General features: G+C 35.5%; 1 protein-coding gene across 8 annotated transcripts in view; it reads left to right on the top strand.

Annotated features, from left to right (window-relative positions):
• Positions 1 to 26,692, top strand: part of Fam13a (family with sequence similarity 13 member A) — a 324,922-nt gene that overhangs the window by 170,022 nt on the left and 128,208 nt on the right. For all 8 annotated transcript variants that reach the window (XM_021261074.2, XM_021261071.2, XM_021261073.2 and 5 more), the window contains one exon: positions 14 to 97. In XM_021261074.2, the coding sequence (XP_021116733.2) occupies positions 14 to 97 (84 nt within the window). The remainder of the gene's footprint in view (positions 1 to 13; positions 98 to 26,692) is intronic.

Consider the following 26,692-nt stretch of genomic DNA (forward strand, 5'->3'; position numbering starts at 1 on the left):
GCTTCTTTTTTAGGAAACCAGTTGTAAGAACTCTCTACCCATCCTTTTAGTAAAAGGCTTAGAAAGAGAGATGCCAAAACCATCCCCAAAAGCCAAGGTAAATTTCATTTGATCTTGAGGCTGTTGTGTGAAGCTTTTAGTGTGGCTCTGTATGCTCTCCTATCTCCACACTCTGTTGCTTGCACTTCTTTCAGCCTTTGGGATTGTTTGTAGGGTGGGGGCTGGTGATATAAGAAGCAGGTTTCATTTTAATACATTTAGTCAAGGTTTATATGCCTCCAAAACTTCCCAGAACACTCCTGTTATTTAATAAACAATTCTGTTTTTTAGTGGTTGGTTTTACCTCTCCTTAGAGTTGTTTCCAGCTTCCAATACAGAATGTAGTCAAATGCAGAGATCTTGCCCAGGGTATTTGTTTGTTTGTTTTGGTACCAGGGACTGAACTCAGGACCTTGCACTTGTGAGACAGGCACAGTGCCCTTGAGCTAAATCCCCAGCCCTGCCCAGGGTACTTCTAAGCATGATAGAAATTTGTGAGATGCATTTTCTCCTATTAGGGTAAAGTAAAATGTCCAACTGTAATTTTTCTTTTTCAAAATAAAAATGATTATTGACTTTTCATAATAAAATTAATACATAATTAATAAAATACTTAAATTTTGACAAAGAAAAATAAAAACTATCATAGATATAATAGAATAAAAAGTCAATATGTAAAATTTTGTTTCTTTTATTACAAAAAATCCAAAATGCACATAAGTGTTTTACCAGTGAAAAGAAAAAATTTTAACCTAAAATATGTCATGAAAATTTGATCATTTGTCCACTGAGAAAAGTGACTATATTAACTTCATAGCCACTTATTTTCCTGATCTTTACCTTTCCTTTTGAGTAGAATGTTTTCCTAACTAGGTATATGTAACATTTCTAACTGGTCCCTTTGACAATTGTAGAGCTACCTTTTTTCCCCTCAGTTCTAAGACAAAATGTTCTGTAAACTTTCTTAGTCTTCTGTAGGCAAGATTTTATTTTAAAATTCTGTTTTCATATTTTAATCACAGATTGTTACAAAAATAATTATGACTTTATTTGCAAAGGCATATTTTATTATGGCAAGAGTGAAGTTTACTTTAAAAAGAAACAAAAATATCATTCTTTGTAAATCTTAACTATATTATTTTTGGAAAATTCAATTATCTATTATGCCTTTTTCTAGATTTAAACTAACTTTTGTATCTTTTTCACTGAAACATTTGAATGTGGAAATGTACATAAAAGTAATTCATGTGTATGGTAAAAGTTTTCTGTTTATTATACAGTTAATACCTAAGAATTCAGTGTCCAAAATATACTCATCAAACAGGTGCATTAAAATGATATATGGTCTCAGGAACATTTTTGAATGACATTTTCTTACTAATTCCATTTATATTGCTAAAATTATTTCGAGGTGATCAGACCCTAGATGAGTCATTTCCAGAATGAAAGATATTTTTGTACTGTTTATAAAAATTTTTTGAAGAGCTCCTAATATAGTCATGAAATTCATCCAATTTATAATATTTTAGGTATATACAGAATCAATAATTACTGTATGCTTATTCTCCTTCCTTCCATCTATCTCGATATATGGTTTATGCCCATTGTAACTGAGTTGAGAAATCAGTTCATTAGTTAAGTCTTGGTTTGTGATGTTGGCTTCTTTATGACCTTACATGAGCCAGCTTAAGTTTACATGAGCAAACTAATCTCTGCTTAGTTTAGGAGTGATTAGAATCTTTGTAATTGGAAATCCCAGAAATGAGTCAGACCATGTGAACTACAAGAGATTATGAAGGCATGAACACTCTCACCAAGATTTTATAAGATATTTTTCCTCTAGTTGATCTGTGAAAGCTAAAACTGAGAACACCTTGAAACTATGGGTGGTATATTCTTTTTAGAGTGTTTTAGTAAGCTCTGAGAATGATGTGTATCCTTGGTATTAATATTGCTCTCTTTGGCCTCCATTGCTGTCTTTCTCAGAGATCTCTAGTCACAGATGTATTTGCCTTGAGCAACTAAATATTTCTGATGCCTGCATGGGCCAAAGATATAAAAATCCAGAAATGGCCTATGTCCATTAGCTCTAGAGATACCTCTCTAGGCTAAGCCATCTGCCCGATGTGTGTTCCCTCTGCCAACTGTTGTCTCTGCTCTTGGGTAATGGGAAGGATTATATTTCTCTTCCTTAAGTAAGACAGCCACTTCTTGATTTGAGTCCAAGAAGAAAAAAATTATACCTCCTTCACACTGTGCCATGATACTTCCTGGATGAGTGATGGTCCCCACCCCTTCAAGCTCAAGGACAAACTCCTGAAACTTTTCATGCTCGGGACTGTGGAGACCACATATACAAACAAATAATTGATATAGATGACATGGAAAATGACATCAAATAGACTGTTTAATAAAGAGATAGTGACTGTGGAAAGACACAGCTACTGAAACCTAGTAAGATCATGACTAGCAGAGGTGACAGAGTATATTCCACATGTACTAGGACTCTCAATGAGCTTCACAACTCCTGTTCATTTTCTCAAAATATAAACCAGAAGAGGTTATACAGGAAAGAAAATGATCTTCTTTTGCTCTTCTCTTTGGGTATGCTCTGGACTTCCCGCCACAGTGTCTGTGTTTTGACCTCAGCCAAACAGTCAAGGTCAGGTGATTGTACAAGGCTGTATATCAGATTCATTCAGTGCTAGGATGAAGGTACATAATAAATGATGATTTACTTCCTTCCTGAATTTATCAGTGGATTAAAAACATATTAATGAAAATTAAATTTCAAGTACATAATAATTTGGGTTACTCATTGAATTCTCCTAGTACTTTTAAAGATGTTTCCTTTAATAAGCAGAGTTGCTAACCATAATATGTGTGATAAAGATGATGCTGTTGTCAAGTTAACAGTTATGGGACAGAAGGAACTACTAAATTATTTTTCTTTTCAAAGGTTATTGATTTCAAGGACGATGAATTATTTAGGATTTTCTTCAATAATGAGACTGGCTGTTGCAGTTGTGTTTTCATAAATGCTTTTTAAAATGCCAATGCTTATTAGCATAGTAAACTAGAAATTTAAAATAATATAGGTTTATGAGAAAATTTAGTGGCAACTAATTTTAACATACAAATTAACAAATAATTCTATAAAGTTTCCAAATTATTTTAAAATAATTAATGGATATACATATATTTATTTTATGTTGCATTTATTAATGTGTACATTCTAATTAATATTCTTTTTCCACTTAATATTTTTCTACTCTGTATTTAATGGATTAACTTAGTTTGCATGTTTACTCTTTCAATAAAAGTATCAGTAGTAATGGTAGTGATGATGATGATAGCTAACATTGATAAAGTACCAGGCATTGTACTATTTAATGCATATTGTCTCATCTAATAATCATAAAATTTTGTGTGTTATATCATATTTAGCCATTTTGAATATTTGGGACTAATTCAATGTAACGTTAATATTAAAATCCACTATACCATGTGTTGCTAAAAATAACTTAACTATAAAAGAATATTTTCTTAGATTTTATTACCTATAGCAGAATTAAAGGATATGAATAGTTTTAGGAATAACCACCTAATATATCATCTGTCTTCCCTCAGAGTAACACTACTTTGAAATTGATGTTTATCATTTCCAACCATGTTACTGGCTAATATCTGTCTGTCTATAGTATTTATTATAGTTTTGCAAGTTCTAAAACTATATAAAAACAGTATACAGTACATTGCCTTCTGCAACTTCCTTCTGCAAAGTCTGTGTACCACTCTGCAGCCCTTCCTTAGTGTACAGCAGCAGACAGCAGGGCACAGATTAGTGATTTGGGAACACAACCCCCTCTCAGTCTGCACTGGATCTGTAACATGACCAAGACATAAGCCTGTTTTTTTTCTTGTTTCTTCTCTTCCATATGATTTGTCATTAGTCACTGTCACTTTTAGTAAGAATATAATCATTCTATATTCTAGTATAATATATTCTAGTATTTTCTGAGTACTTAGATTATCTCTAATATTTAGGTCATTTCCATTGCTATTACAAACATGACCCTTCTTATTCTATGTGGAAGTATTGAGTCATGAGCAAGTACTGCATCTCTAACTTGTCCAGACATTAAGAATGCTCTCTTAGGATGTTGAAACAATTTAAATGATAACAGTTTACATTTTTCACATCTTCACCAATCCTTGATAATGAGAGTTTCTGTTGCTACTGTTTGTTTCCCCCAGTCTAACAGGGGTGAGATCATCTTGCCTTACTGTAGGTTAGATTATTCTGTTTCCAGTTATGGCCAACACATTTATTAGTAACTAAATATCCATGTGTCTCCTACCCCCTGTACTGTGACATGGGGCCAGCTAGCTATTTACAGCCAATTGGCTATAAGCAGAGGTGACAACTGTCACTTCAGGAGCTGAGAATTAAAAGCTTGTGGCATGACGATCCAACCCTTCTTTACTGTATAGCAACTAGACAGTGGAGCATGATTCTTTAATGACTATGAAAAGATCCTGCCAACCTGCATTAGACCTGTTTCTGATCAAGAAATAAACTTCTGTTTTGTAAAATCACCAAGATGTCTGGGTTAATTTCTGACTTCATTACAATGTGGTCTATCCTGATTAAGACAAGTGGGCAGCTTTCCATGCGTTTATGTTTTCATATGTTTACTACCCTCCCATCATATCCCAGACCATTAATCTGAACACTACTTTGTCCTGTCATTCTGTTTTACTGCTGAGTTGTTGGCCTTTTTCTTACTGAGTTGTAGAAGCTTGATTGTTAGCTGTTTTCAGATGTAGATGTTCCAAATATACTTCCTTCAATTTTTTTGTTTTATTTTTATATTGAATATAATGCCTTTTAATCTATAAAAGTTTTTTATTTTAATGTAATCAAAATTATCCATCTTCAGTTTTTGTACATTTCTCTATCTTGTATAAGAAATTCTCATCTGGGCCAGGGATTTAGCTCAGTGGTTCTGATGCCTGCCTCGTAAGCGTAAGGTCCTGAGTTCGATCCCCAGTACAGGAAAAAAAAAAAAAGAAATCCTCATCTATCTAGATGTCATTGTCTTTTTTATTGTTTTCCAAAGGTTTTATATTTTGATTTCCATATATGTTTGCTTAATCCATTTGAAATTGAATTCTTTGTAAAACAAAAGTAGGAATCTAATTTTTACATGAAAATCAATCAACTCAGCACAGTTTTTAGTAGTTCATCTTCTTACTTTTTGAAATGTATTTTCTGTTACATTGTCAGTTTTTCTTACGTCTGTTTCTACACTGTATTATTTGTTGCATGGTGTATTTGTCTATCTTGTATCATTTCCTCGATGTCTTAATTAGTGACTTCTGCTAGGACTGGTCCCCTCAACTTTGTTTTCCTTCTTGGAAATTATCTTAGCATTTTTAATCCTTGGCTTTTGCAGTTGAATATTGTTTCATGAGAAATTTTACTTAGATTTACATTGAATTCTTAATTGAACTTTACATTCAATGTAATTTAGAAGTTAATTTCATAAGAATTTATGTCTTATCTGTGACCTCTGTATAATTCTCCATTTGCTTAAGTCCTTTTAAATGTCTGTTGATTTAATGCATGTGTTATTTTCTTAATGGCCTGAGCAGCTCACATTTTATAGATATTAATGGAATACATGTTTTCAAATTGTGTCACTATTTTCCATCCTAAAACTGATTTTTACTGTTGATCTTATATTTAGAAGTCTTGCCAAATTCTTATTATGTAGTTCTGATGTTTTGTTCATTAATTCTCTTTGATTTTCCATGTAAATATTCATGTTATCTGGGAATAAAAAACATTGTTTATTTTTTTTCAAGCTTTTTATCATTTAAGTTCTTTCATTTATTTATCAATCCTATTTTGTTCATAGTACTTCCAAAAGAAGATTAGGTAAAAGTAGTGACTGTGTATTTTCTTGACTTGCTTCATTGTTTTAAGAGGAATTTTCTACATTTGACTTTTAGTATGATCATGGTTTCTCTCTCCTCCTTTTGTGTTCCTCCCCATTTCCCCCTTTCCTTCTTTCTCCTTCTCTTCCTGCCCCTCTCCCCGGTCTAGCTCTGCCAGGCACATAATGTACTCTTAATACTTAAAAATAAACAAATGACTCAATTGTTTCTTTTATTTCATATGAAAGTACTTAATGTCAGTGTGTTTTTTTTTACCCATTTACTTAGTGTTAGGTTCGACATTTGCTGTAGCTGCTTGGTACATGTTTTACAAGCTTAGGAGGTTCCTTTTATTTTTAGTTTGCTAGGAGTTTTTATCTTGAGATAAATTTTACCAAATATTTTCTTCTGCATCTGTTAAGATAATTGTTTGTTTTTTTCTCCTTTACATTTTTATTGTGGGTAGTTTTATTGATAGATTTTTAAACTTTGAACCAACAATGAACAAGAGGAATAAGCTAGTGCTGAGCCTGGACTTGATACATATTTTATATACCTTGAAAGTTCAGAGTGGCTAGTAATGTATTTAGTATCTTTGTACCTCTGCTTATAAATGTTTTATTTTTTCTAAACTTTTGGTATAAAGTTTATGGTAGGTAATAAAATGGGACAAGTAGAGTTCCTCTTTTCTAATCTCTGAAATAGTTTTAAGAGCTTATTTGGCACAACATACAAAACTGCCTGGATCTGATATCAGATTTATTGGTCTATTTGTTTTTAATTTTTGTTTTATTTTATATTTGTTTCGGTAAGTTATTTTTAACTAGTGATTCAATTCATTTAATGGTTAGAGATCTGTTCGTATTATTTCCTATTCTGAATTTGTTTGGATAGATTATATTTTCTAGGAAATTTGTCTTTTTAAACTAATTAAGCCAAGCATAAAATATTTGAGTGTTTACTCTTATTTTCAAAATCTGTATGCTATCTATAAGTATAAACTCTTTTCATTTCCAATATATGCTTTGAGACCTTCTCTTTTTAGATCTTCATTAGACTTGCAAGAAATTTCTCTATAAATCTTTTCAAAGAAGCAGTTTTTACTTTTGCTGATTCTCTATTGTATCCTAATTTCCCATTTCTTTGATCTTTAATTATTAATATTGTCCTTTCCTTTCTTCACTGTATCTGTTACTCATATGGTAGACTTTTTTTTCCTTTTTTCCAAGATAGAGACCACTGTTTTGGAGTGTGTTGGCATTCTTGAAAAGGGAGTATGTATCACATTTCAAGGACAGTGTGCATTGTTCTATATTTAAAGAAATGCGAGCTTTTAAATATTTTATTTTAATTGACACATAATATCTGCACATATTTATGAAGCATAATGTACTTATATAATGTGTGCAATGTGTAATAATCAGAACAGAACAATTAGCATTTGTTTCTAGGCTGAGGATGGAACGCAAGGCTTCATGCATGAAAAGCCTGCACTCCACCATTGAGCTACATCCTCAGCCCATTAATTAGCACTTCTTTTTCTTCAGGCATTTATCATATCTATGTGTAGGAAACCTTTGGACTCTTCTGCTAATTTTGAAATACATAATAAATTATTATACACTATAATTACCCTACTGTCCTCCATAGAACACTAGAAGTAGTTCATTCTATCAAACAGTATTTTGGTAGCCGTTTTAACTCTATCTTGCACCCTTTCCTTCTCCAGGGACTACTATTCTACTCTATTCAATAAGAGATCAACTTTTTAGCTTCCACAAATGAGTGAGAATGTGTAGTATTTGTCTTTCTGTGCATTGCTTATTTCACTAACATCATGTTCTCTAGTTCCATCCATATTATCACAAGTGGCAAAATAATGTCATTTTAGGGATGAATAATATTTCTGTGTGTGTGTCTATGTGTGTGTGTGCACACTACATTTTACCCCTTCATCTGATGATAGACACATTGGTTGATCCCATATTTTAGCTATTGTGAATAGTGTTACAATACACATGCAAGTGCAGGTGTTTCTCTAATTATTTAATTTCCTTTAGATATACTATATCCAGTCCTTTAGATATACTATATCCAGTAGATATACTATATATAGGGATACTCTTAGTTGTTTGAGAAAACTCCATATGTTTTCCACAGTGACTATACTAATTAACATTCTTATCAACAGTTGTATGAGAGTCTGTCTTTCTCTATATCCTCATGAGACTTATTTTTAAATTTTTTTATAATAGCTATTATAACTGAGCTAAAATGACAACTTATTGGGGTTTTCATTTGTCTTTTTATGAGATTAATGGTGTTAAGCATCTTCTCATACAGTAGTTGGCTATGTGTGTCTTCTTTTGAAAAGTGTGTTTCAGATTATTTGTTTTCTGATTGGGTTTCTTTGTTGTTGTTGTGTGAGAGTTTGTTTTATTTTGTTGGGAGTTTTTGTTGGTTTGAAGTTTTTTCCTGTTGAGTGTTTTAAATTCTTATATTCTAGTTGTCAATATCCCTTGTCAGATGAAAACTTTACAAATAGTTTCTTCCATTGTGTGTCCTATGTTGATTATTTCCTTTTCTGTTCAGAAGCCTTTTAGTTTGTCAGTTTTTGCCTATACATTTATGGTCATATTTTAAAAAAAGAAATCTTTTCCCAGGCCAATGTATTGAAGTATTTTCCCTTGCTGTCTTCCAGTAGTTTTGAAGTTTTCAATATTAAATTTGGGTCTTTGATTGATTTTGAGTTAATTGTATATATGAAGAGAGATAGGGGTCTAGTTTTTTTCTTCTACATATGAATACCCAGTTTCCCCAGCACCATTTATTGAAGAGATGATCCTTTATCCAATGTATGTTCTTGGTGCCTTTGTCAAAAATCAGTATGTAAATTACTTCCTGGGTTGTCTGTTCTGTTCTATTCTATATGTCTCTTTTTATGTCAATATCATAATTGCCTTCTGATTGTTTTGTATATTCTTTGTTCCCTTCTGCCTTTGTTATTGTTTATTTCTGTGGTTGATGGTTTTCTTTAATGTAAGGTTTGATTCTTTCCTTTTTTCATTTCGTGTGTCTGTTCTACCAGCAATTTTTATTCATTTGCCTGTTTTTGTGATGGTAGGCACCATCCTTTTGCTTCCAGATGTGGGACACCCTTTTGTCTTCCTTGTGAGGCCAGTCTAGTGGTGATGAATTCCCTCAGTTTCGTTTCTTTCTTTTTTTTTTTTTTTTTTTTTTGTGGTACCAGGGATCGAACTTAGGGCTTTGCGCTTGCCAGGCAGGCACAGTGCCACTGAGCTACATCCCTGGCCCCCATGAATTCCCTTACTTTCTGCTTGTCCGGCAAAGATTTTATTTCTTTCAATTGTGAAATTCTGATGGATAGCTTTGCTGGATATAATATGCTTTACTTTTGTTGGAAAGTTTGGGGTCTTTGAACATTTTATTCCATTTTCTTTGTCCTGTAAGGTTTCTACCAAGAAGTCTACTCCTAGTCAAATGGGAGTCTTCTCTTAAATGGAACTTGATGTTTTTCTGGATATTTTTAGAATTCTCTGTCTTGGATTTTGGAGACTTTGACTATAGTACTCCTTGGAAAGGATCTTTTGTTTATTTTGTGTGTTCTCTGAATCTCATAGAATTTCTTCATTTCTCTTTTAGTCTTTGGTTTGCTTTGTTTTTTGGGTTTTTTGGAAAACTTGTCTTCAAATTCAGAAATTCTTTCTTTCTCCTGCTTAATCTAGACTATTGCTGAAGCTCTCAAAAGTATTTTTATTTCATTGAATTATTTGGCTCCAAGATTTGTTTGATTCTTTTTAATATTTTCTATCTTTTTGATCATTTTCTAGTTCATATCATGAATTGTTTTCATTGTTTTGTTAAATTATCTACCTGTACTGTCTTGCACCTCACTAAGTTTCTTTAGGATCACTTTTTAATTCATTTTTAGGGATTTCATAGATTTCCTTTACTGGGGCTGTTTTCTGGAGAAGCATTATGTTCCTTTGAAGGTGTCGTACTTCTTTCCATTTTTACTCTTCTTTTGTCCTAAATTCATGTCTGCACATCTGGTATAGCAATTGCTTCTTCCAGTTTTATACAGTAGCTTTCATAGAGAAAGACTTTCATTTAGATGGCTCAGGGTATCAGTTGGGTGAGTGCTTTGCCTTTGATTCTGAGTGGGTGCAGATAGTCTTGAGGGCTTTCTGTAATGAACATCAGTGATGTCTGCTGTCTTCAAGTACCTCAGTGGTCTACACTGTTTGTAAAGGTGGTAGTTCAACTTTGCAATGGACATGGGCTGCCTTGAATGCATGACAACAGGCCTCACAAAAACAGATGCAGATGGGTGTGGAAGGTTGTGTGTCCTCAGGCCCTATGGAAGCACGCACCACTGGTGATGAAGTTTCTGGTTGGGACAGCCAGGATGCTGAGGATGGGGCTGGGGTGGGGGCACATTCTTAGGCATCATGGAGATGAGCACCAATGGTGTCAGCCAAAGCCATGATCCAGGGATGTGGGCTGCAGAGGGCATTTCTTCAGGCTCCTCAAGGCAAGTGTAGATGATGGTGGGTCTCTGATAGTTCAGGCCATGATGCTAGGGCCCAGGCCTCCTTTTTATCCCAATGTCTACCAGGTTCTCCTCCATATACATACATTTTAAATTATTTATATGATGTGTTATGTGTTATGTGACATTGAAGTTTTGTGATAGTTTTTTTTTTGCTTCATGATAGTTTTTAGAGTGTATTCTGTTTACTAAAACCTCTTTTGATGTGTGAAGTATCCTTTATAATAGAGAGCTCATTATTAGGATGGTGGCGTTTTCTCTCTCCTTCTCTCCCTTTTCCTTTTATTTATGTTAATATTTTAAGGATGTCAGGTGGATAGTGAATATCTATAAATGCCTGAAAATGAAGGAATATTTCTCTTATTCTATATGAAAGTGGTAAGGGTCAATATGTGTATATTGTGGTAATGAAATTTTGCTCTTGTAAGTATCTTGTCAAATTTACCTCATTTTTCCTTTGGAAATAGTTCAATAACAAATGTATTTTATCTGGAATTTAGAATTATTTGGATTTGCGTATTTGTATCTTTCTCTGATTTATCTTTGAGCTTTTTATTTATTTATTTATTTATTTTTGCATTAAATTCTTTTATTGGTACATTGTAGGTATACAACACAATTACATTTCTCATTGGGAATTGTACCTTTACATTATGCATCTTGGTTCTTATTTTTTCCCCATTCCTAGCCCTCCCTTCACGCCCTCCACTCTTCCCTATTTACAAAGACTTTATTTCCATTTTTTCCATTTCTCAGCATTTTTCCTTTCCCTTCTTTCCTTTCCCCTGCCCCTCCCACTACCCCTACCCCTTTGGACCTTTTCTTCCTATTTTACATTATCGATTACTCATTCTAATCATTGGTACATTTTAGGTATACAATATAATGACATTCATCATTGGAAATTTGCACCTTTACATAGTCTCTCTTGGTTCTTCTTTTTAACCTTTGCCCAGCCCTCCCTTCAACCCCTCCAGCCCTCCCTATTTACAAAGATTTTGTTCCTATTTTTCCATTTTCTCATATTAATCCCATTCCCTTCTATCCTTTCCCTTAGCCCTCCCACTTCCTTCCCCTTTGCCCCTTTTCTTCCTATTTCACATGACCTATTATACATTTAGTCCATATTTACACTTTCAGTTTCTCACACCAGAGAAACTATTCGGTATTTACACATCTGTGTCCTATTTATTTCACTTAAGAGTATGGCCTCAATGTGCATCCACTTAGCTATAAATGTCTCTAATTTCTCATTTTTTATGGCTGAGTAGTACTCCATTTTATAAAAATACCACATTTTCTTTATCCAGTCTCCAGTTGATGGGCATTTGGGCTGTTTCCAAGTTTTAGCTATTACAAACTGTGCTGCTATGAACATGGGTGCACATATATCACTGTGGTATGATTCTTTTAATTCTTTGGGGAAGATCCCCAGCAGTGGAATAGTGGGGTCAAATGGGATTTCCAGTCCTAGTTCTTTGAAGTATCTCCATACTGATTTCCACAGTGCTTGCACCAGTCTACACTCCCACCAGCAGTGGAGCAGGGTTCCTCTTTCCCCACAGCCCTGCCAGCATTTGTTATTGGTTGATTTCATGATAGCAGCCATTCTTTCTGGGGTGAAGTGGAATCTCAGCGTTGTTTTCATTTGCATCTCTCGAATGACCAGTGACGTTGAACATTTTTTCATGTATTTATTTGCTATTTCTACTTCTTTGTCTGAAAAATGTCTGTTCATTTCAGATGCCCATTTTTGGATTGGGTCTTTAAATTTGGGAGGTCTGATCTTTTTAAGTTCTTTATAGATTCGAGATAGTAGACCTTTGTCTGAGGAAGAGCAGGTGAAGATTTTTTCCTACATTGTGGATTGTCTCTTCACACTGCTGGTGGTTTCTCTTGCTGTGCAGAAGGTTTTTAATAAGAAGAGATCCCATTTGTTGATTGTTTGTGCTAGTTCACGGGCAACTGAGGTTTTGTTCATAAAATCTTTTCCTACACCGATGTCTTCAAGGGTTCTACCTAACCTCTGTTCCAACTGGTTCAGAGTTTCTATTTTAATATTTAGATCTTTAATCCATTTTGATTTTAGTTTAGTGCATGGTGAGAGATACAGTTCTAGTTTTAATCTTTGGCAAGTTGAAACCCAATTTTTCCAGCACCATTTATTAAAGAGGCTATCTTTCCTCCAGTGAGGGTGTTTGGCTCCTTTGTCAAAGATTAGATGGCTGAGTGTGTCTGGCGTTGTTTCTGCATCTTCTAATCTGTTCCACTGGTCCTCAAGCCTGTTTCTTTGCCAGTACCATGCTGTTTTTATCACAGTAGCTTTGTAGTATAGTTGCAGGTTGGGGATTGTGATACCCCCTGCCATGTCTCTGTTACCTAGAATTGCTTTTGCTATTCTGGGTCTCTTCTTGTTCCAAATGAATTTTCAGATTGTTTTCTCGAGGTCTATGAAGTATGCTGCTGGGATCTCAATTGGAATTGCATTAAATCTATATAGCAGTTTTGGAAGTATGGCCATTTTCACTCTATTAATCCTTCCTACCCAGGAGCAGGGGATGTCTGTCCATTTTCTGATATCCTCTTCAATCTCTCTTTTCAGAGTGCCATAGTTTTCAGAGAAGAGGTCTTTGATTTCTTTTGTTAGGCTGATTCCTAGGTATTTCAGTTTTTTGGATGCTATTGTGAAAGGAATTATTTGCGCTATTTCTGTCTCAGTGAGTCTGTCATTTGTGTAGAGGAAAGCTATTGATTTTTGTGTGTTGACCTTGTAACCAGCTACTTGACTGAATTTGGTTATTAAGTCCAGAAGACTTTTGGTGGAGTTCTTGGGGTCTTCTATATAGAGTATCATGTCATCTGCAAATAATGACAATTTGACTTCTTCATTTCCTATCTTTATTCCTTTTATTTCTTTCTCTTGTCTAATTGCTGTGGCTAATGTTTCCAGAACTATATTGAACAAGAGTGGGTGATAGTGGACATCCTTGTCTTGTTCCTGATTTTCGTGTGAAGGATTTCAGTTTTTGACCATTTAGTATGATATTGGCTGGTGGTTTTTCATAGATGGCTCCTATCAGTTTGAGGTAGAGACCATCTATTCCAATTTTTTGTAGGGTTTTTATCATAAATGCATGTTGGATTTTGTCAAATGCTTTTTCTGCATCTATGGAGATAATCATATGGTTTTTGTCCTTGGCTCTATTGATATAGTGTATTACATTAATTGATTTTCGTATATTGAACCATCCCTGCATCCCTGGGATGAATCCCACTTGATCAGGGTGTATGATCTTCTTGATGATCTTCTGCATTCTGTTTGCCATTATCTTATTAAGGATTTTTGCATCTATGTTCATTAGTGAGATTGGCCTATAGTTCTCTTTTTTGGTAGGGTCTTTCTCTGCTTTGGGGACCAAGGTGATGCTTGCTTCCAGGAATGCATTTGGGAGCATTGCTTCCCTTTCAATTTCATTGAAGAGTTTAAAGAGTAGCAGCAGCAGTTCCTCTCTGAATGTCTTGTAGAATTCAGCAGTGAAGCCATCAGGGCCCGGGCTTTTCTTAGGTGATAAGTTTTTAATTACATTTTCAATTTCATTGGTTGATATTGGGTTGTTCAGAATTTTTAGGTCTTCTTCGTTCAACTTTGGTAATTCATATGTATCTAGGAATCTGTCCATTTCTTCTGTGTTGTCCATCTTATTGGCATATAGGTTCTGGAAGTAGGTATTGATAATCCTCTGTATTTCTGCTGGGTCTGTTGTCATTTCACCCTTTTCATTCCTAATTGCATGGATTTGGGCCTTTTCTTTCCTTTTTCTGACAAAGTTGGCTAAAGGTTTGTCAATTTTGTTGATTCTTTCGAAGAACCAACTCTTGGCTTCATTGATTTTTTGGTATCATTCTCTTAGTCTCCATTGCATTGATTTCTCCTCTGATCTTTATAATTTCCTCCCTTGTATGAGCTTTGGGGTTGTCTTGCTCTTCTTTTTCTAGAAGCTTGAGGTTCAGCATCAGGTTGTTTAATTGGGCTCATTCTGTTTTCCTAATATGCATATTCACTGCTATGAATTTCCCTCATAAGACTGCTTTCATTGTGTCCCATAGATTCCGATATGTTGTATTGTCGTTGTCATTTAATTGAAGGAACTGTCTGATTTCTTCTTTAATTTCCTCTGTGACCCATTGGTTATTCAGAAGTGTGTTGTTCACTTTCCACGTGTTTATGAAATTTTTTGAGTTTCTTTTGCTATGGATCTCCAATTTCATCGCACTATGGTCTGATAATATACAGGGGATAACTTCAATTCCTTTGCACTTACCTAAACGTGTTCTATGTGTGAGTATGTGGTCTGTTTTGGAGAATGACCCATGTGCAGCTGAGCAGAATGTGTATTCTCATTTTGTGGGGTGGAAGACTCTGTAAACATCTGTTAAGTTCATTTGTTCAGGAGTTCGATTGAGTTCTAGTATTTCAGTATTTATTTTTAGTCTAGTTGATCTATCTATTTGTGACAGTGGGGTGTTGAGGTCCCCCACTACAATTGTATTAGTGCATATATGGCTTTTCATGTCCGTTAGTATTTGTTTGATATGGTTGGGTGCACTAGTGTTTGGTGCATAGATATTTATGATTGTCATCTCTTCCTCTTGGATTCTTCCCTTTACAAGGATGTAGTGTCCTTCTTCATCTCTCTTAATTAGTCTTGGTTTGAAATCTACTTGATCTGCCAAGAGGATAGCTACTCCTGCTTTTTTGGGGGTTCCTGTTGCATGGAGTATTGTTTTCCACCCTTTAACTTTCAGTCTATGAGTTTCCTTTTGAATTAAGTGTGTTTCTTTTATGCAGCATATTGTTGGATTTTGCTTCTTGACCCATTCTGCCAGTCTATTTCTTTTGATTGGTGAATTGAGACCATTAACATTGATGGTTATAACTGAAATATATTGACTTGTCATTGCCATGACTTTTTCTTTTTGTTGGGTTCTCCCCCTTTACATTTAATTTCTTGTCATGCCAGATGGGTTCATTCTGCTTTGCTTCCTGGGGTTGTGATCCTCAATGTCTGTTCCTAGGCTATTGTGTAAAATTCTTTGGAGTGCTGGTTTGGTGTTCATGAAGTTCCTAAGGTGCTCTTTGTCATGAAAGTATCTTATTTCTCCATCCATTTTGAAAGGTAATTTTGCAGGGTACATCAATCTGGGTTGGAGGCTGTTTTCTTTTAAGGCTTAGAATATGTCACTCCAAGCTCTTCTTGCCTTGATAGTTTGTGTTGAGAAGTCTGCTGTGATTCTGATGGGCTTTCCTTTGTATGTGATTTGTTTCTTTTCTCTGACTGCTTGGAGAACTTTGTTCTTCTGTTGTGTTTCTGGAATCTTAATAATTATATGCCTATGTGTAAATTTTTTTTGATCAAGGCTATTTGGAGTCCTATATGCCTCACTTACCTGTATGTCAAGCTCTTTTCCCCTGCTTGGGAAGTTTCTGCCATTATTTCTGTGAAGAGATTTTTTATGTCATCTGCATTCTCTCCTGTTTCTTCATTGAGCCCAATCAGTCTTATGTTATTCTTTTTTGCATCATCTAGCAGCTGCTGGATTGATTTCTCATGTTCCCTTATAATTTTGAAGCAATTTTTCTTTTCCTGGTCACTAATTGCAATCTTATCTTCTATATCTGAAATTCTGTCCTCACACTGGCTCATTCTGCTGTGTAGACTTTCAGTGGAGTTTTTCATGTCCTGGAAATCTATTTGCATCCGTTTTATGGATTCCATTTGTTTCTTATGTTGGGATTCCATCATGTTCCTGAGCTCCTCTCTAGATTTATTAATCATGTCTTGCACTAAGGGCACAATTTCTCCTGTTATCTGAGAAATTATTTCTGATTTCATTTTTTCCAGATCCCCTTTTGTTGCCAGTTCAGTGGGTCCAGGTGGTTGAGTATCAGAGGGTTCCATCTCATTTCCCTTTGGGGTTGCTGTAGGTGATCTGGAAGTCTGGTTTTGAGACTTATTTACGTGTTTTCTCATTTCGACTGGGGCGAGGGGCTGTTAGCGCCTGCAGGGATTACCTCCTCTGAGCTGGGTGAGGTGGGACAGGGGCCGGGAGCAGCGGTAGGGGTGGTGACCCAAAAGCCCTTTCCTGTGGGCTGGGAGCAGCCGGAGGGATGGTGGCCGGGAAACCCCTTCCTCTGGGCCAGGAGCAGTGGGACAGAAGGTGGCCCAAAAAGCCCTTTCCTCTGGGCTGGGAGCAGCGGGAGGGATGGTGACCGGGAAGCCCCTTCCTCTGGACCAGGAGCAGTAGGGCAATGGCTCAGAAGCCCCTACCTCTGGGCCGGGAACAGTGGGACTCAGTACCTTGGTCTGGTGGTCTGGTGTCCTCTGCGCCTTGGTAATGTGGAATCAGGTGGCTGCCTGTCTGCAGTGGGGTGATTCGGTGTCTTCCCCGTGACTCAGGACCTCGGTAGGGCGTGCACAGACCTGCCTGTCTGCAGCGGGCTGATTTGGCGTGTGTTCCGCATGACTGGGGACCTCGGCAGGGTGTGGGCAGACCTGCCTGTCTGCAGCGGGGTGATTCGGCGTCTCTTTGAGCTTTTCTTGGTATAATTTTCCAACTGCTTTTACCATCCCCATGGGTTTACATTTATAAATATGTGTTTATTTTACTACATAAAAATGCTCTATATTCTATGGAAGTAAGAAACTGCATTTTGCCATATCACCTATAGGTGCAGGGTGATAGAATTCTGTTTTCTCTTTTACCTTTTCTACTATCTTGGGAAATTGCTTTGCAAAGCTGTATCTTCAATGCTTAATGCTATGAGATTAAATAATAAAATATTTTGTTTATATGTTATCAGAATCATATCTATGTCTAGATTTTCTAATTATAAACATATTTATTTTGGTTTTCAAGTCACCAGGAATCTGTTTGAAGAGTTCCTGAGACCTCTTTAAAATTAATGACAATTACTAGATAGTGTCTTTCTGCTTTCTATAATATTGTATAACATATGTTGTATTGAAAAAGCAATACAGGGTTAAATCATTTAAAAATAACAATGTGAAATATTATAGCATATCTAGATATATCTGCCTGATCTCTTAATCTTAATAATTTTGCTCATTTAACCTGTTTTTGCACTTAGCCTGTTTACAGACACTGAAAAGAGCAGTAATCCTAAGGCAGAGAATGGAAAGAACTCTAATTAAGAATCTCTAGGGCCCAGGATTCAGGCTCAGTGGCACCGCCCCTGCCTTGCAAGCGCAAGGTCCTGAGTTTGATCCCGGAACTCTAGATAGCACTGCTGAACAGTCCAGTGTGTGTCCAGCCTAAACTCATGAGTATTCAGTCCCCTACTTCCTAAGACAGTAAATTTAGATACATCACCCCTGACCCTCCCTGGGCCACAATCATCTCCTCTTGCCCATCTGTCCTGCTTTGATACGCACATCAAAGCTTCAACTCAGTTGGAACATTTCTTCACATCTAACTTGTGCCAGGTGCTGGGGACACAAGGTTGAAAAGCCACTGCCTCCTACTTTGAGGAATTGAGGGGAGCAGGAAACCAGGCATATATGAAGACAACTACGTGAAAATATCACATGTAGTAGATAAATTTTTCTCATCTCAGATCTACCTTTGGGTTTACTATTTGTCCTATTTGGCAAACAACCAAATTATCAGAATGCTGATTTTTTTACTAACCCAAGTGAGCTCACTAATCTCTTTGTTCCAGTTTCCCTTCATTTGCCCTATTCTCTATGTACAACCAAAGACGGGGAATGTTTTTTTTGTTTGTTTTTTTGTTTTTTCTTTTTTTGGTACCAGGGATCAAACTCCAGACCTTGTGCTTGCGAGGCAAGCAGCAGCACCACTGAGCTAAATCCCCGGCCCATGGGAATGGTTTTTAATGCTGCTTCTACAACAAGGATTTTCATAGTATCACTGGCGATGCTCAAAAATAGTTTTATTTCTCATCTTCTCATAGCTTGATGCATGTGGGGTGAGATTCAAGGGAGCAAAATCTAAGCAACGATTCAGGTCACAGAATGCATCTACCTTGTAGCTATGTCATCTGAAAACATGGCTTCTAAGATGGCCCCTGGCAGAGAATTGAGCAAGGCCAGTGCAAGGTTCAGAGGCACTTAACTACCTGGACACAGAGGTGACACTTGTCCCTTTTACATACACTTCAGAAGTTGTGCTCACTTTGGCAGCACATATACATATATTTCAGAATTCAGTAATATTTATGGGAGACTAGGAATTGTCATTTTTCAGTGTGCCTAGGAAGAGGAAATGACATGGGAGTTGTTAAAGACACAGCATTGTTGCTGCCACAGCCTACTCTTCTTTCACCAAATACCTTTTCTCATTTCTCTTATGCAAAAAACACATGCACTCCCTCAACAAAGATGAATATCCAAAGAACCAACCACCCATTACAAATAGCTCATGCTCCAGCACTTCTGGGTCATTCATAAGGGCTTCATCTGGTCTAGACATTGTTCCTCTTGGCCTAAGAATCTGTGGACTAAAAAGACATTGTCTTTTCCTCCCTACACACACACACACACACACACACCTCATATCCAAATAGTACAGTGTGACTGCACTAAACAATCGCATTCACACTCCAGTACATAAAAATATACATCCACAGAAAGTAGTGTAGATTCCTTGATTAGACCTAGATTCTGTTTTATGCCAGGAACTGCATTATCCATTTTCTATCTGCCTACTGCCTGCATCCTCCAAAAATCTTCTGCTTGTCGTTTCTCCCTGGCCAGTGAGCAGAGGGAGCACTTCTTCCTCAACCTATGCAACTTGCCTGCTATTCATGGAAGCTTGGTGACGCAGGATTGTTTTAAGTCTTGAAGAGCAAAAACTTGTTTAGTCTGGGCTGGTATTTTTGCATGATAGTGGTGGTTGCTGGTTGGTTGGTTGGTTTGTTGTGGCTCTAGGGTGGGGCACAGCAAATTCCCTCAAAGACGTAAAAACATAATCCACTTCTAATCTCTTTGCTTTCAGTCAGTTCTGTGTGCCAGTTATAATACTCAAAGAAATATTCTCAGCGAAGGCTTGTAAAGAAGTAGTGTGACCAGAGAGTAGGTATATATATTAAGGAGATTAATCTGGCTATGGTCTGTTGAATAGATTTTAAAACAGAATAACCAATAAAAGCTATTCTTAACATTATGTTTATTATGTTATTCAGAGTTGTTTTTATTCCTTGATTCATTGATATTATTCAGTGGCGATACTACACTTTTCATGAACTGTTTTCTGCTTAAGTTTGAATTTTAGTCATTGCTGCTCTTTTTCATTGAAATTTTAAATGTCTTTAAGGAAAAAAGAAGCAGAGAGAAATAATTTTCTTTAGAGCCTAGACTCAGAACAGAAATATAAGTTAAATTTAAATTGTTGTAATCTTGGCTTAAAGTTTATCTTGGGTTTTAAAAATTGACATACGTAATTAAAGAGGATGTAAATTATGTAAGTTACGCATGTTTTTGTGATTGGTTGGCTCAATTATAGTGGGGACATGATTTTGCTTGCATTTTCTGAACCTTTTGCCTTCTGGTCGTGGTCCTTTTAGTAGTCCTTTCATGCTAAGTCATGCCTGTTTTATTTCTTCTATATTGTGGCTTGAATTAATTTGTTTTCAAAATACTTAATTATCTACCATATGCTATACATTGAACTAGAATCTAAGCATTCAGATATGGAACTTGATAGTTTTCAGACTATTGAGGAATATAAATTAACACTCAAACATAAAGTTACATGTTGTGTAATGCACATGGAGGAAAACACAGAACTCTGGTAACATATAACAAGAGTACCCAATTTAAATGGATGCATCAGAGAAGGCCTTTGGAAAGAAGTTACATTTCTTTTGAGACCAAAGAAGAATGAGAGTAGGTTAGGAATAAAGGGAAAAGCATTTAAAATAGCTTAAAACACATGAGAAGGTTGTGGGGGTGAGTATTGAGGTTGGAGAGAAGCCTTGTAAACTGGTAAGAACTTGGGTATTTCTCTAAAAGGAAATGCGAATGTATTGATAAACTTTAAATAAGGACAGCTATATTTAAATTTGTGTTTAGAAGATATTAATCTGCTTCCTTTATGGTGATATAGTTGGGAAAGGGCAAAAGTAGATGTGGGAAAATCAGCAAGAAATTGCAGTAATCTAGGCCATACCTTATGAATGCCTGGAATGGGTGGATAAACAGAAGCACAATTATTTGAACATGACTCGGGTTCCTGGTTGGAAACCATGTAGTCTATGGTTTGAATCCTGATTTTTTTTCTGTGCTCTGCAATTTCTCTGTGCTTTAGGCTCACCATTTTACAAATGCAAATGTTAACTGAAGCTCATAGTTAGGTACAGGTTGGTAGCTCAGAAAAGAGAGCCAAAGAAAGATATATGTTTAAGAATCATTGGCATATACAGGTTGACTCTCTTGAGTTTGGAAATCTGAAATCTAAAATGCTCCAAAATCTGAAACTTTTTGAACACTAACACAGTGCCACACATGGAAAATTTCATATCTCCCTTCTTGTGATGGGTTCAGTCAAAATGCAGGCACACTAAAAATATTGTATAAAATTACTTTCAGGCTTTGTTTATAAGGAATGTATGGAACATAAAAGAACTTTATGTTTAGAATTGGGGCCCGTCTCCAACATATCTCATTATGTATGACATATTACAAAATCTGAAAAAAATCCTGGTTCCAGGCATTTTGGATTAAAGATGTTCCACCTATTAGATGGAACTTGGTGTATTAATGAGGAGTCGGAATTGTCACTGTATTATAATAAGCACACTAATAAGAATACAGGTAATTACTGTTTGGTCTGTGTTAAAGTCATAAAGAATTTAGGGCCAGGGATTTAGCTCAGTGGTTCTGCCGCCTGCCTCACAAGCACAAGGTCCCGAGCTTGATCCCCAGTACCAAAAAAAAAAAAGTCATAAAGAATTTATGTATGTACTGAGAGGCCAAGATGGAAGGTAAATGTTATAAAAGAGTATATTGCAGAGAGAACATCACGTACAAAGGGAGGAAGGTACAGGAGAAAATGTGCTATTTATAGACTTGAAAAGTCTTGGTTTACAGATTGTAGTGTGTCTAGAAAAATGGCACACAGACACCTGCAGAAATTGTCAAGTGCTTTACTTGATGCCAGAAGGTTTGGACTATAGACTATAGGAAATGGAAAACCACTGAGGAGTTTTAATGACTAAGATCAGTTAGCCATTTTAGTGGCTAAGATCAGACCATCTCTGGCAACAGAAAGAGTGAATTAAAAGGAGACGACCCGTTAAGAAGGTATAGTACTGAGAAATAAGAAAAACTAAACTAAAGTTATAAGTAGGGAAGGGGATAAATAAATAAATGCTCTGAGACCTGGTAAGTGGCAAGAAAACATGGGAGGATGGCTTCCAGGTCCAAGTGAATAGATGGTTCTTGCCTCCATCAAAGCAAGAACTAAAGGAAAATTAGTTATTAGTGGGTTGGAAACTTCCTTTGGGGCACGTGGAATGTGGAATCTTTTGAGAAAATATAGGGAGCTTCACATAGTATGCTAAGACAAACGTAAAAATATTTAGACTGAGAATACAGCATAGATTTTTTTTGTTGTTGTTACTGGGAATCAAACTCAGGACCTTACACTTGTGAGGCAGGTGGCCCAGCATAGATTTTGACAAGGCAGATAAAAGCGCAGCAGTATGTTTACTGATTAAACTACTAAAAATTAAAGGCTGCCTATGGATTGCTCTTTTTCAAGATCAAAAAACAGAGACAGCACAACTAGTTTAGAGGTGGTATTTCAACATTTTTGGCAAAATTAGTCTTACCATCTCTTTGAAAACTTTGCAAGTGATTTTTGATGCAATGGAATATAATTACATTCCTTGAAATTTCAAAAAGCAGTTAGAGTTTTAAAGAAAATTTCCATTATGTGTTACATTTGAGCCATTAATTTTCTTTTCAATGAACTAATGTGGTTGGTTGGTTTTTTTCTTACTACCTATACACTAAATATATATATATTTTTCCCACTACATGTTTTAATACTTTTATCATATATTCATATATCTCTAAAATTATTGTATAAATACATTTAAAGTATACTGTACCTGTTCTCCAACTTGCTCTATCTCTCTCAATATTTTAATACAGATGTAATTGACATATGGAAATAGACTACAGTAGTCTTCATTGTTTGTGGGTTCCATCTTTGCAAATTTGCCTATTTAAGTTTATTTGTAACCCCAAAATCAATATTCATGATTCTCTTGGCAGTTGTTTGTGAACATGCACAGAGAGGTGAAAAATTTGCCTCTCAGGGCACATATTCCCAATGAAGATCAAACAAGGTGACTTCTCTGCCTTCTTGTATGAGCTCTCATACTGTAAGCATGTGTTCTTTTTGTAATCTATTTGGGTGTATTTTTCCATGTTGTGCTTTTTGTTCATGATTTCACTGTTTTAAATGGCCCTCTGGTACAACAAAGTGTTGTCTCATGCCCCTGAGCCCAAGAACGCTATCATGTGCCATATGAGGATATAAGTGTTTGATAGGGTTTGTTTAGGCGTGAGTCACAGTGCTGTTGGTGGTGAGTTCATTATTAATAAATAAACAAATATATTCAATAAGGTGTCTTTAAACAGAAGCACATATAAAACAAGTTATACATTGACAAAATGACATAAATGTGACCAGAGACTCAAAAATCTAACCTTGTATTTCCCATAGTAACAATGATTCAGTATTCACTAATCCAGTATCCATGTTAACTCTAAAGTATAAGTATTATAAATAATGAGAACCAACTATATATTTATTTAGCTGCTTTATGATATTCTATTATATGACTGTGCCACATTTAATTTATCCCTTGTCCATATTTAGGTTATTTTTAATTATAAAAATGCTATCACGATATTCCCCATTTTTAATATTTTTCTTATAATTACTCTTACCAAAACAGCAGTACTCTTATAATTAAAAAATTACACTAGTTCCTCTTTTATATTTCCATCCAGTGAGTCACTTTTAGAGTGAGTTGTTTTTCAGTAAAGGCTTCTATTAAGAACTCTCTTAGACAAAAATAATAATAAGCAATGATGATAGGAAAATAAATTTTAAAATTTACTATAATTTTGTTTAGCGTTCCTTCTGCTATTATGTTGGTTTGATTTTTTTAACTTACATTTGTTTAGTCTAAGTTAAAATGTCCTTATATTTCTTCACAGATAATTTTGTTTTTCTCTTTAAGTGGCTTTACACAAACATTTCTCACGTTCTTTATCAGAAGTTGTTAGCTATTACCTTGAAATACTCTGTGTGTTCTGAGTCATTTACTAGATATATTTGAGAACACAATATTTATTTCTTCATAGGTGTTTTTGCTCAGAGTTTTAGTTGTCATCTTTCGTTTTGATTACTTTTAGTTACGATGGAGGAAGCAACATTTCATTTGTGGTGGGTTTTTTTTTTAAGAAAAACAGTTTTTTTAAAAAAACAGCAAATGCTTTTTCTATAGGAAACCATTTACCACATAAGCATAGATAACTCCTTGCTAAAATATCATAAGTGCAATGAAATGCTGGGAATTGTTCTGATTGAATAACTCCTGAAGAAAGATAAGCATTCATTAGAAAAAACATTGAAGAAATTTATTTGAACCTCCACCAACATCCACATCTACCCATCAAATACTAATTTCACAAATGACTCTTCTTTGCAGATTTTTCTGGCATCCTTCTTCCTGATTAGAAATTATTACTCTGACTGTGTCCTGTGTCACTAGAGTATTCCTTTGATGCTTCTTTATCTACCTTTCAGTAGAGTGTAAGCTTTTGCAGAATCAGAACATAAGATGTTCATCCTTACACACCTAGAGTCTCATGTTATTTCCTAGCATAGGCACTATTTATTAAATGACTGATGATTTATTATTCCTCTCAAATTCTGTTACTACAATGTATTTCCATTTTTTGTTTACCTCTAATTCTTAATTAAAACACTATCTGATTTTTTTCAGATTTACCCTTAGGAATTTAAGAATAACATGAAAATTTGTATTTGAATTTTTTCCCTGCTTCATGTTAAAAACCTAACCATGCCTTTATTCATCCTTTTCCCAGAAGCTTGCATTCTTTTACCTCATGAAAAGGAAAACTCTTAACAATAAGCTTTGTTGCTTAGAAATGTATACATTGTCTTCAGCAGTTGGATTCCAGCCCAGCCCACTAGCCTCAGCTCTTGCCACCTTCTCTCCTTTCCCTACCATACCCAATCTTCAAGTTTCTTACTTTATACATTTGCTTCTGCTGTTCCCATTTTCTGAAATGCCTTGCCTCCTCACCTCTGTCTGCCTAAGACAGAGCTAATGACGTGCCTTGTGTGTATTCCCAAATCACATTGTATTTGTTGTGCATTTCTTATTTAACAACTATAATTTTTCCTAACATTTATCATAGCTGATATTTATATGTTCATGCAGTTATGTAATTAATATTTATCTCTCCCACTGAATTATAAGCCCCAGAGTACAAAAATGCTGTCTCACTTATTTTCTTGTAAATCCTTAGTGACTCACTAGTGTTAAGTACTCAATAAATATCTGTTGCTATTGAGTGTTTTAAAAAAAATATTAGAGGCAGTGTTACGTCATGGTTGAAATTGGTGTCTATAGCTGGTCAGGTGCCTTAAATTCTCTGTGTCTTTGTGCTTCCATGTATGAAATGGATAATAGTGCTTACCTATTTCATAGGATTGTTTTTAATTAAAAATGATTAAAAAATATGGTTTTAATAGTACGCCACCATATAGGAAGAACTCAGTAGTTCACTGTTATTACAATTATGCTTATTAGTAGTTCATGTAATTGTCTCCCTGAGAGACCAGCCACTTCCTTAAGAATGCAGCCAGCATCATTTGTGAGGCCAGGGCCTAGGCCAAGGTGCGGCACATCATAGTCATCTCATAAATGCTTACTGAATTGAATTGTCAAATTCAAAGAATGCCATTTGAGATTAAACCATCAGGATAGTTTGGTAATAATGACATGTCTTTTCAAGTTCTACAGTTCTTTATTGTTTTTATTGATTATTAAAGTTAATAGGTATCACTTCTAAGGTACTAGTGACACTTGAATAATCTCATTAATTTTCATGACAACCTGTGAAGTATAGGTTTTTAATTTTACAGGTGAGGCATTTGAGTCTCAAAGAGAAGTTAAGGAACTTGTCCCAAATCATGGAGCTCATAACAAGGAGATAGAGAATTCAAAGCTAATTTCTTCCTTGCAAATGAACATGTTATGAAAGTGTTCACTGATGATAATGGAAATAGCTTTTAATCAATTGAGAATGTACATTTATGAAATCAAATGCCTGTTAATGCATCATGGCTTTGTTGAACAGTGCCCTTGGGGAGTAGACTTTTCTGCTTCCCAGTGGTGGATTCCAATCTGCTCTGTAGACAAGTAATCATTAGATCATTAGTTTACAAATTTAGCAAAAGGAGTATGAAACATTCCATCAGCTTTACTTGTTTATAGTAAAACCCACATTAAAAGAAAGCTTTGATTTTAAGTAAGTAGCACTTGTTTAGCCCTGTAGTCATTGTCTGGCAGCTGTGCTCAGCACACATGGACAAGTACTCAGATACAAGAGGACTGTCCTGCCCTAGCTGTGCCTGCAGAAGAAGCTTCCAGTGCATTGTCCCTGCATGGTTAATGATGGACCAAAGGGGGGCCCCACCCCAACCTCACTTACAGATTTACCATAGAAATACAAACAGATCACCAGATAATCATGATAGTTACTACTCATGATCATGGATGCAAAAGAAATGATTTCTAGAAGTTTCCAAAAGGAAGCAACTCAGCTATTTCCAAAGAGCATGAAAGGTCTTACTGCATGGAATACTGAACAGCCTTCTCTGTCCCTGGGTACTGTAACTGTCTTTATTTTTTTTTTTTTTTTTGGAGAAACCTAGACTGCTTCATTTTCTTCCCATATTTACACTGAGAAAAATAATGAGATATTTTTAAGAACATGTGAATGATGTTGTCAACAGATGTTTTTGAGCTGGGGATATTGCTTAGTG

Source organism: Heterocephalus glaber, unplaced genomic scaffold (genome assembly GCF_053883595.1).
Source record: "Heterocephalus glaber isolate CG9 unplaced genomic scaffold, H.glaber_assembly_v1.0 deba00001454, whole genome shotgun sequence".
Lineage (NCBI taxonomy): Eukaryota > Metazoa > Chordata > Mammalia > Rodentia > Bathyergidae > Heterocephalus > Heterocephalus glaber.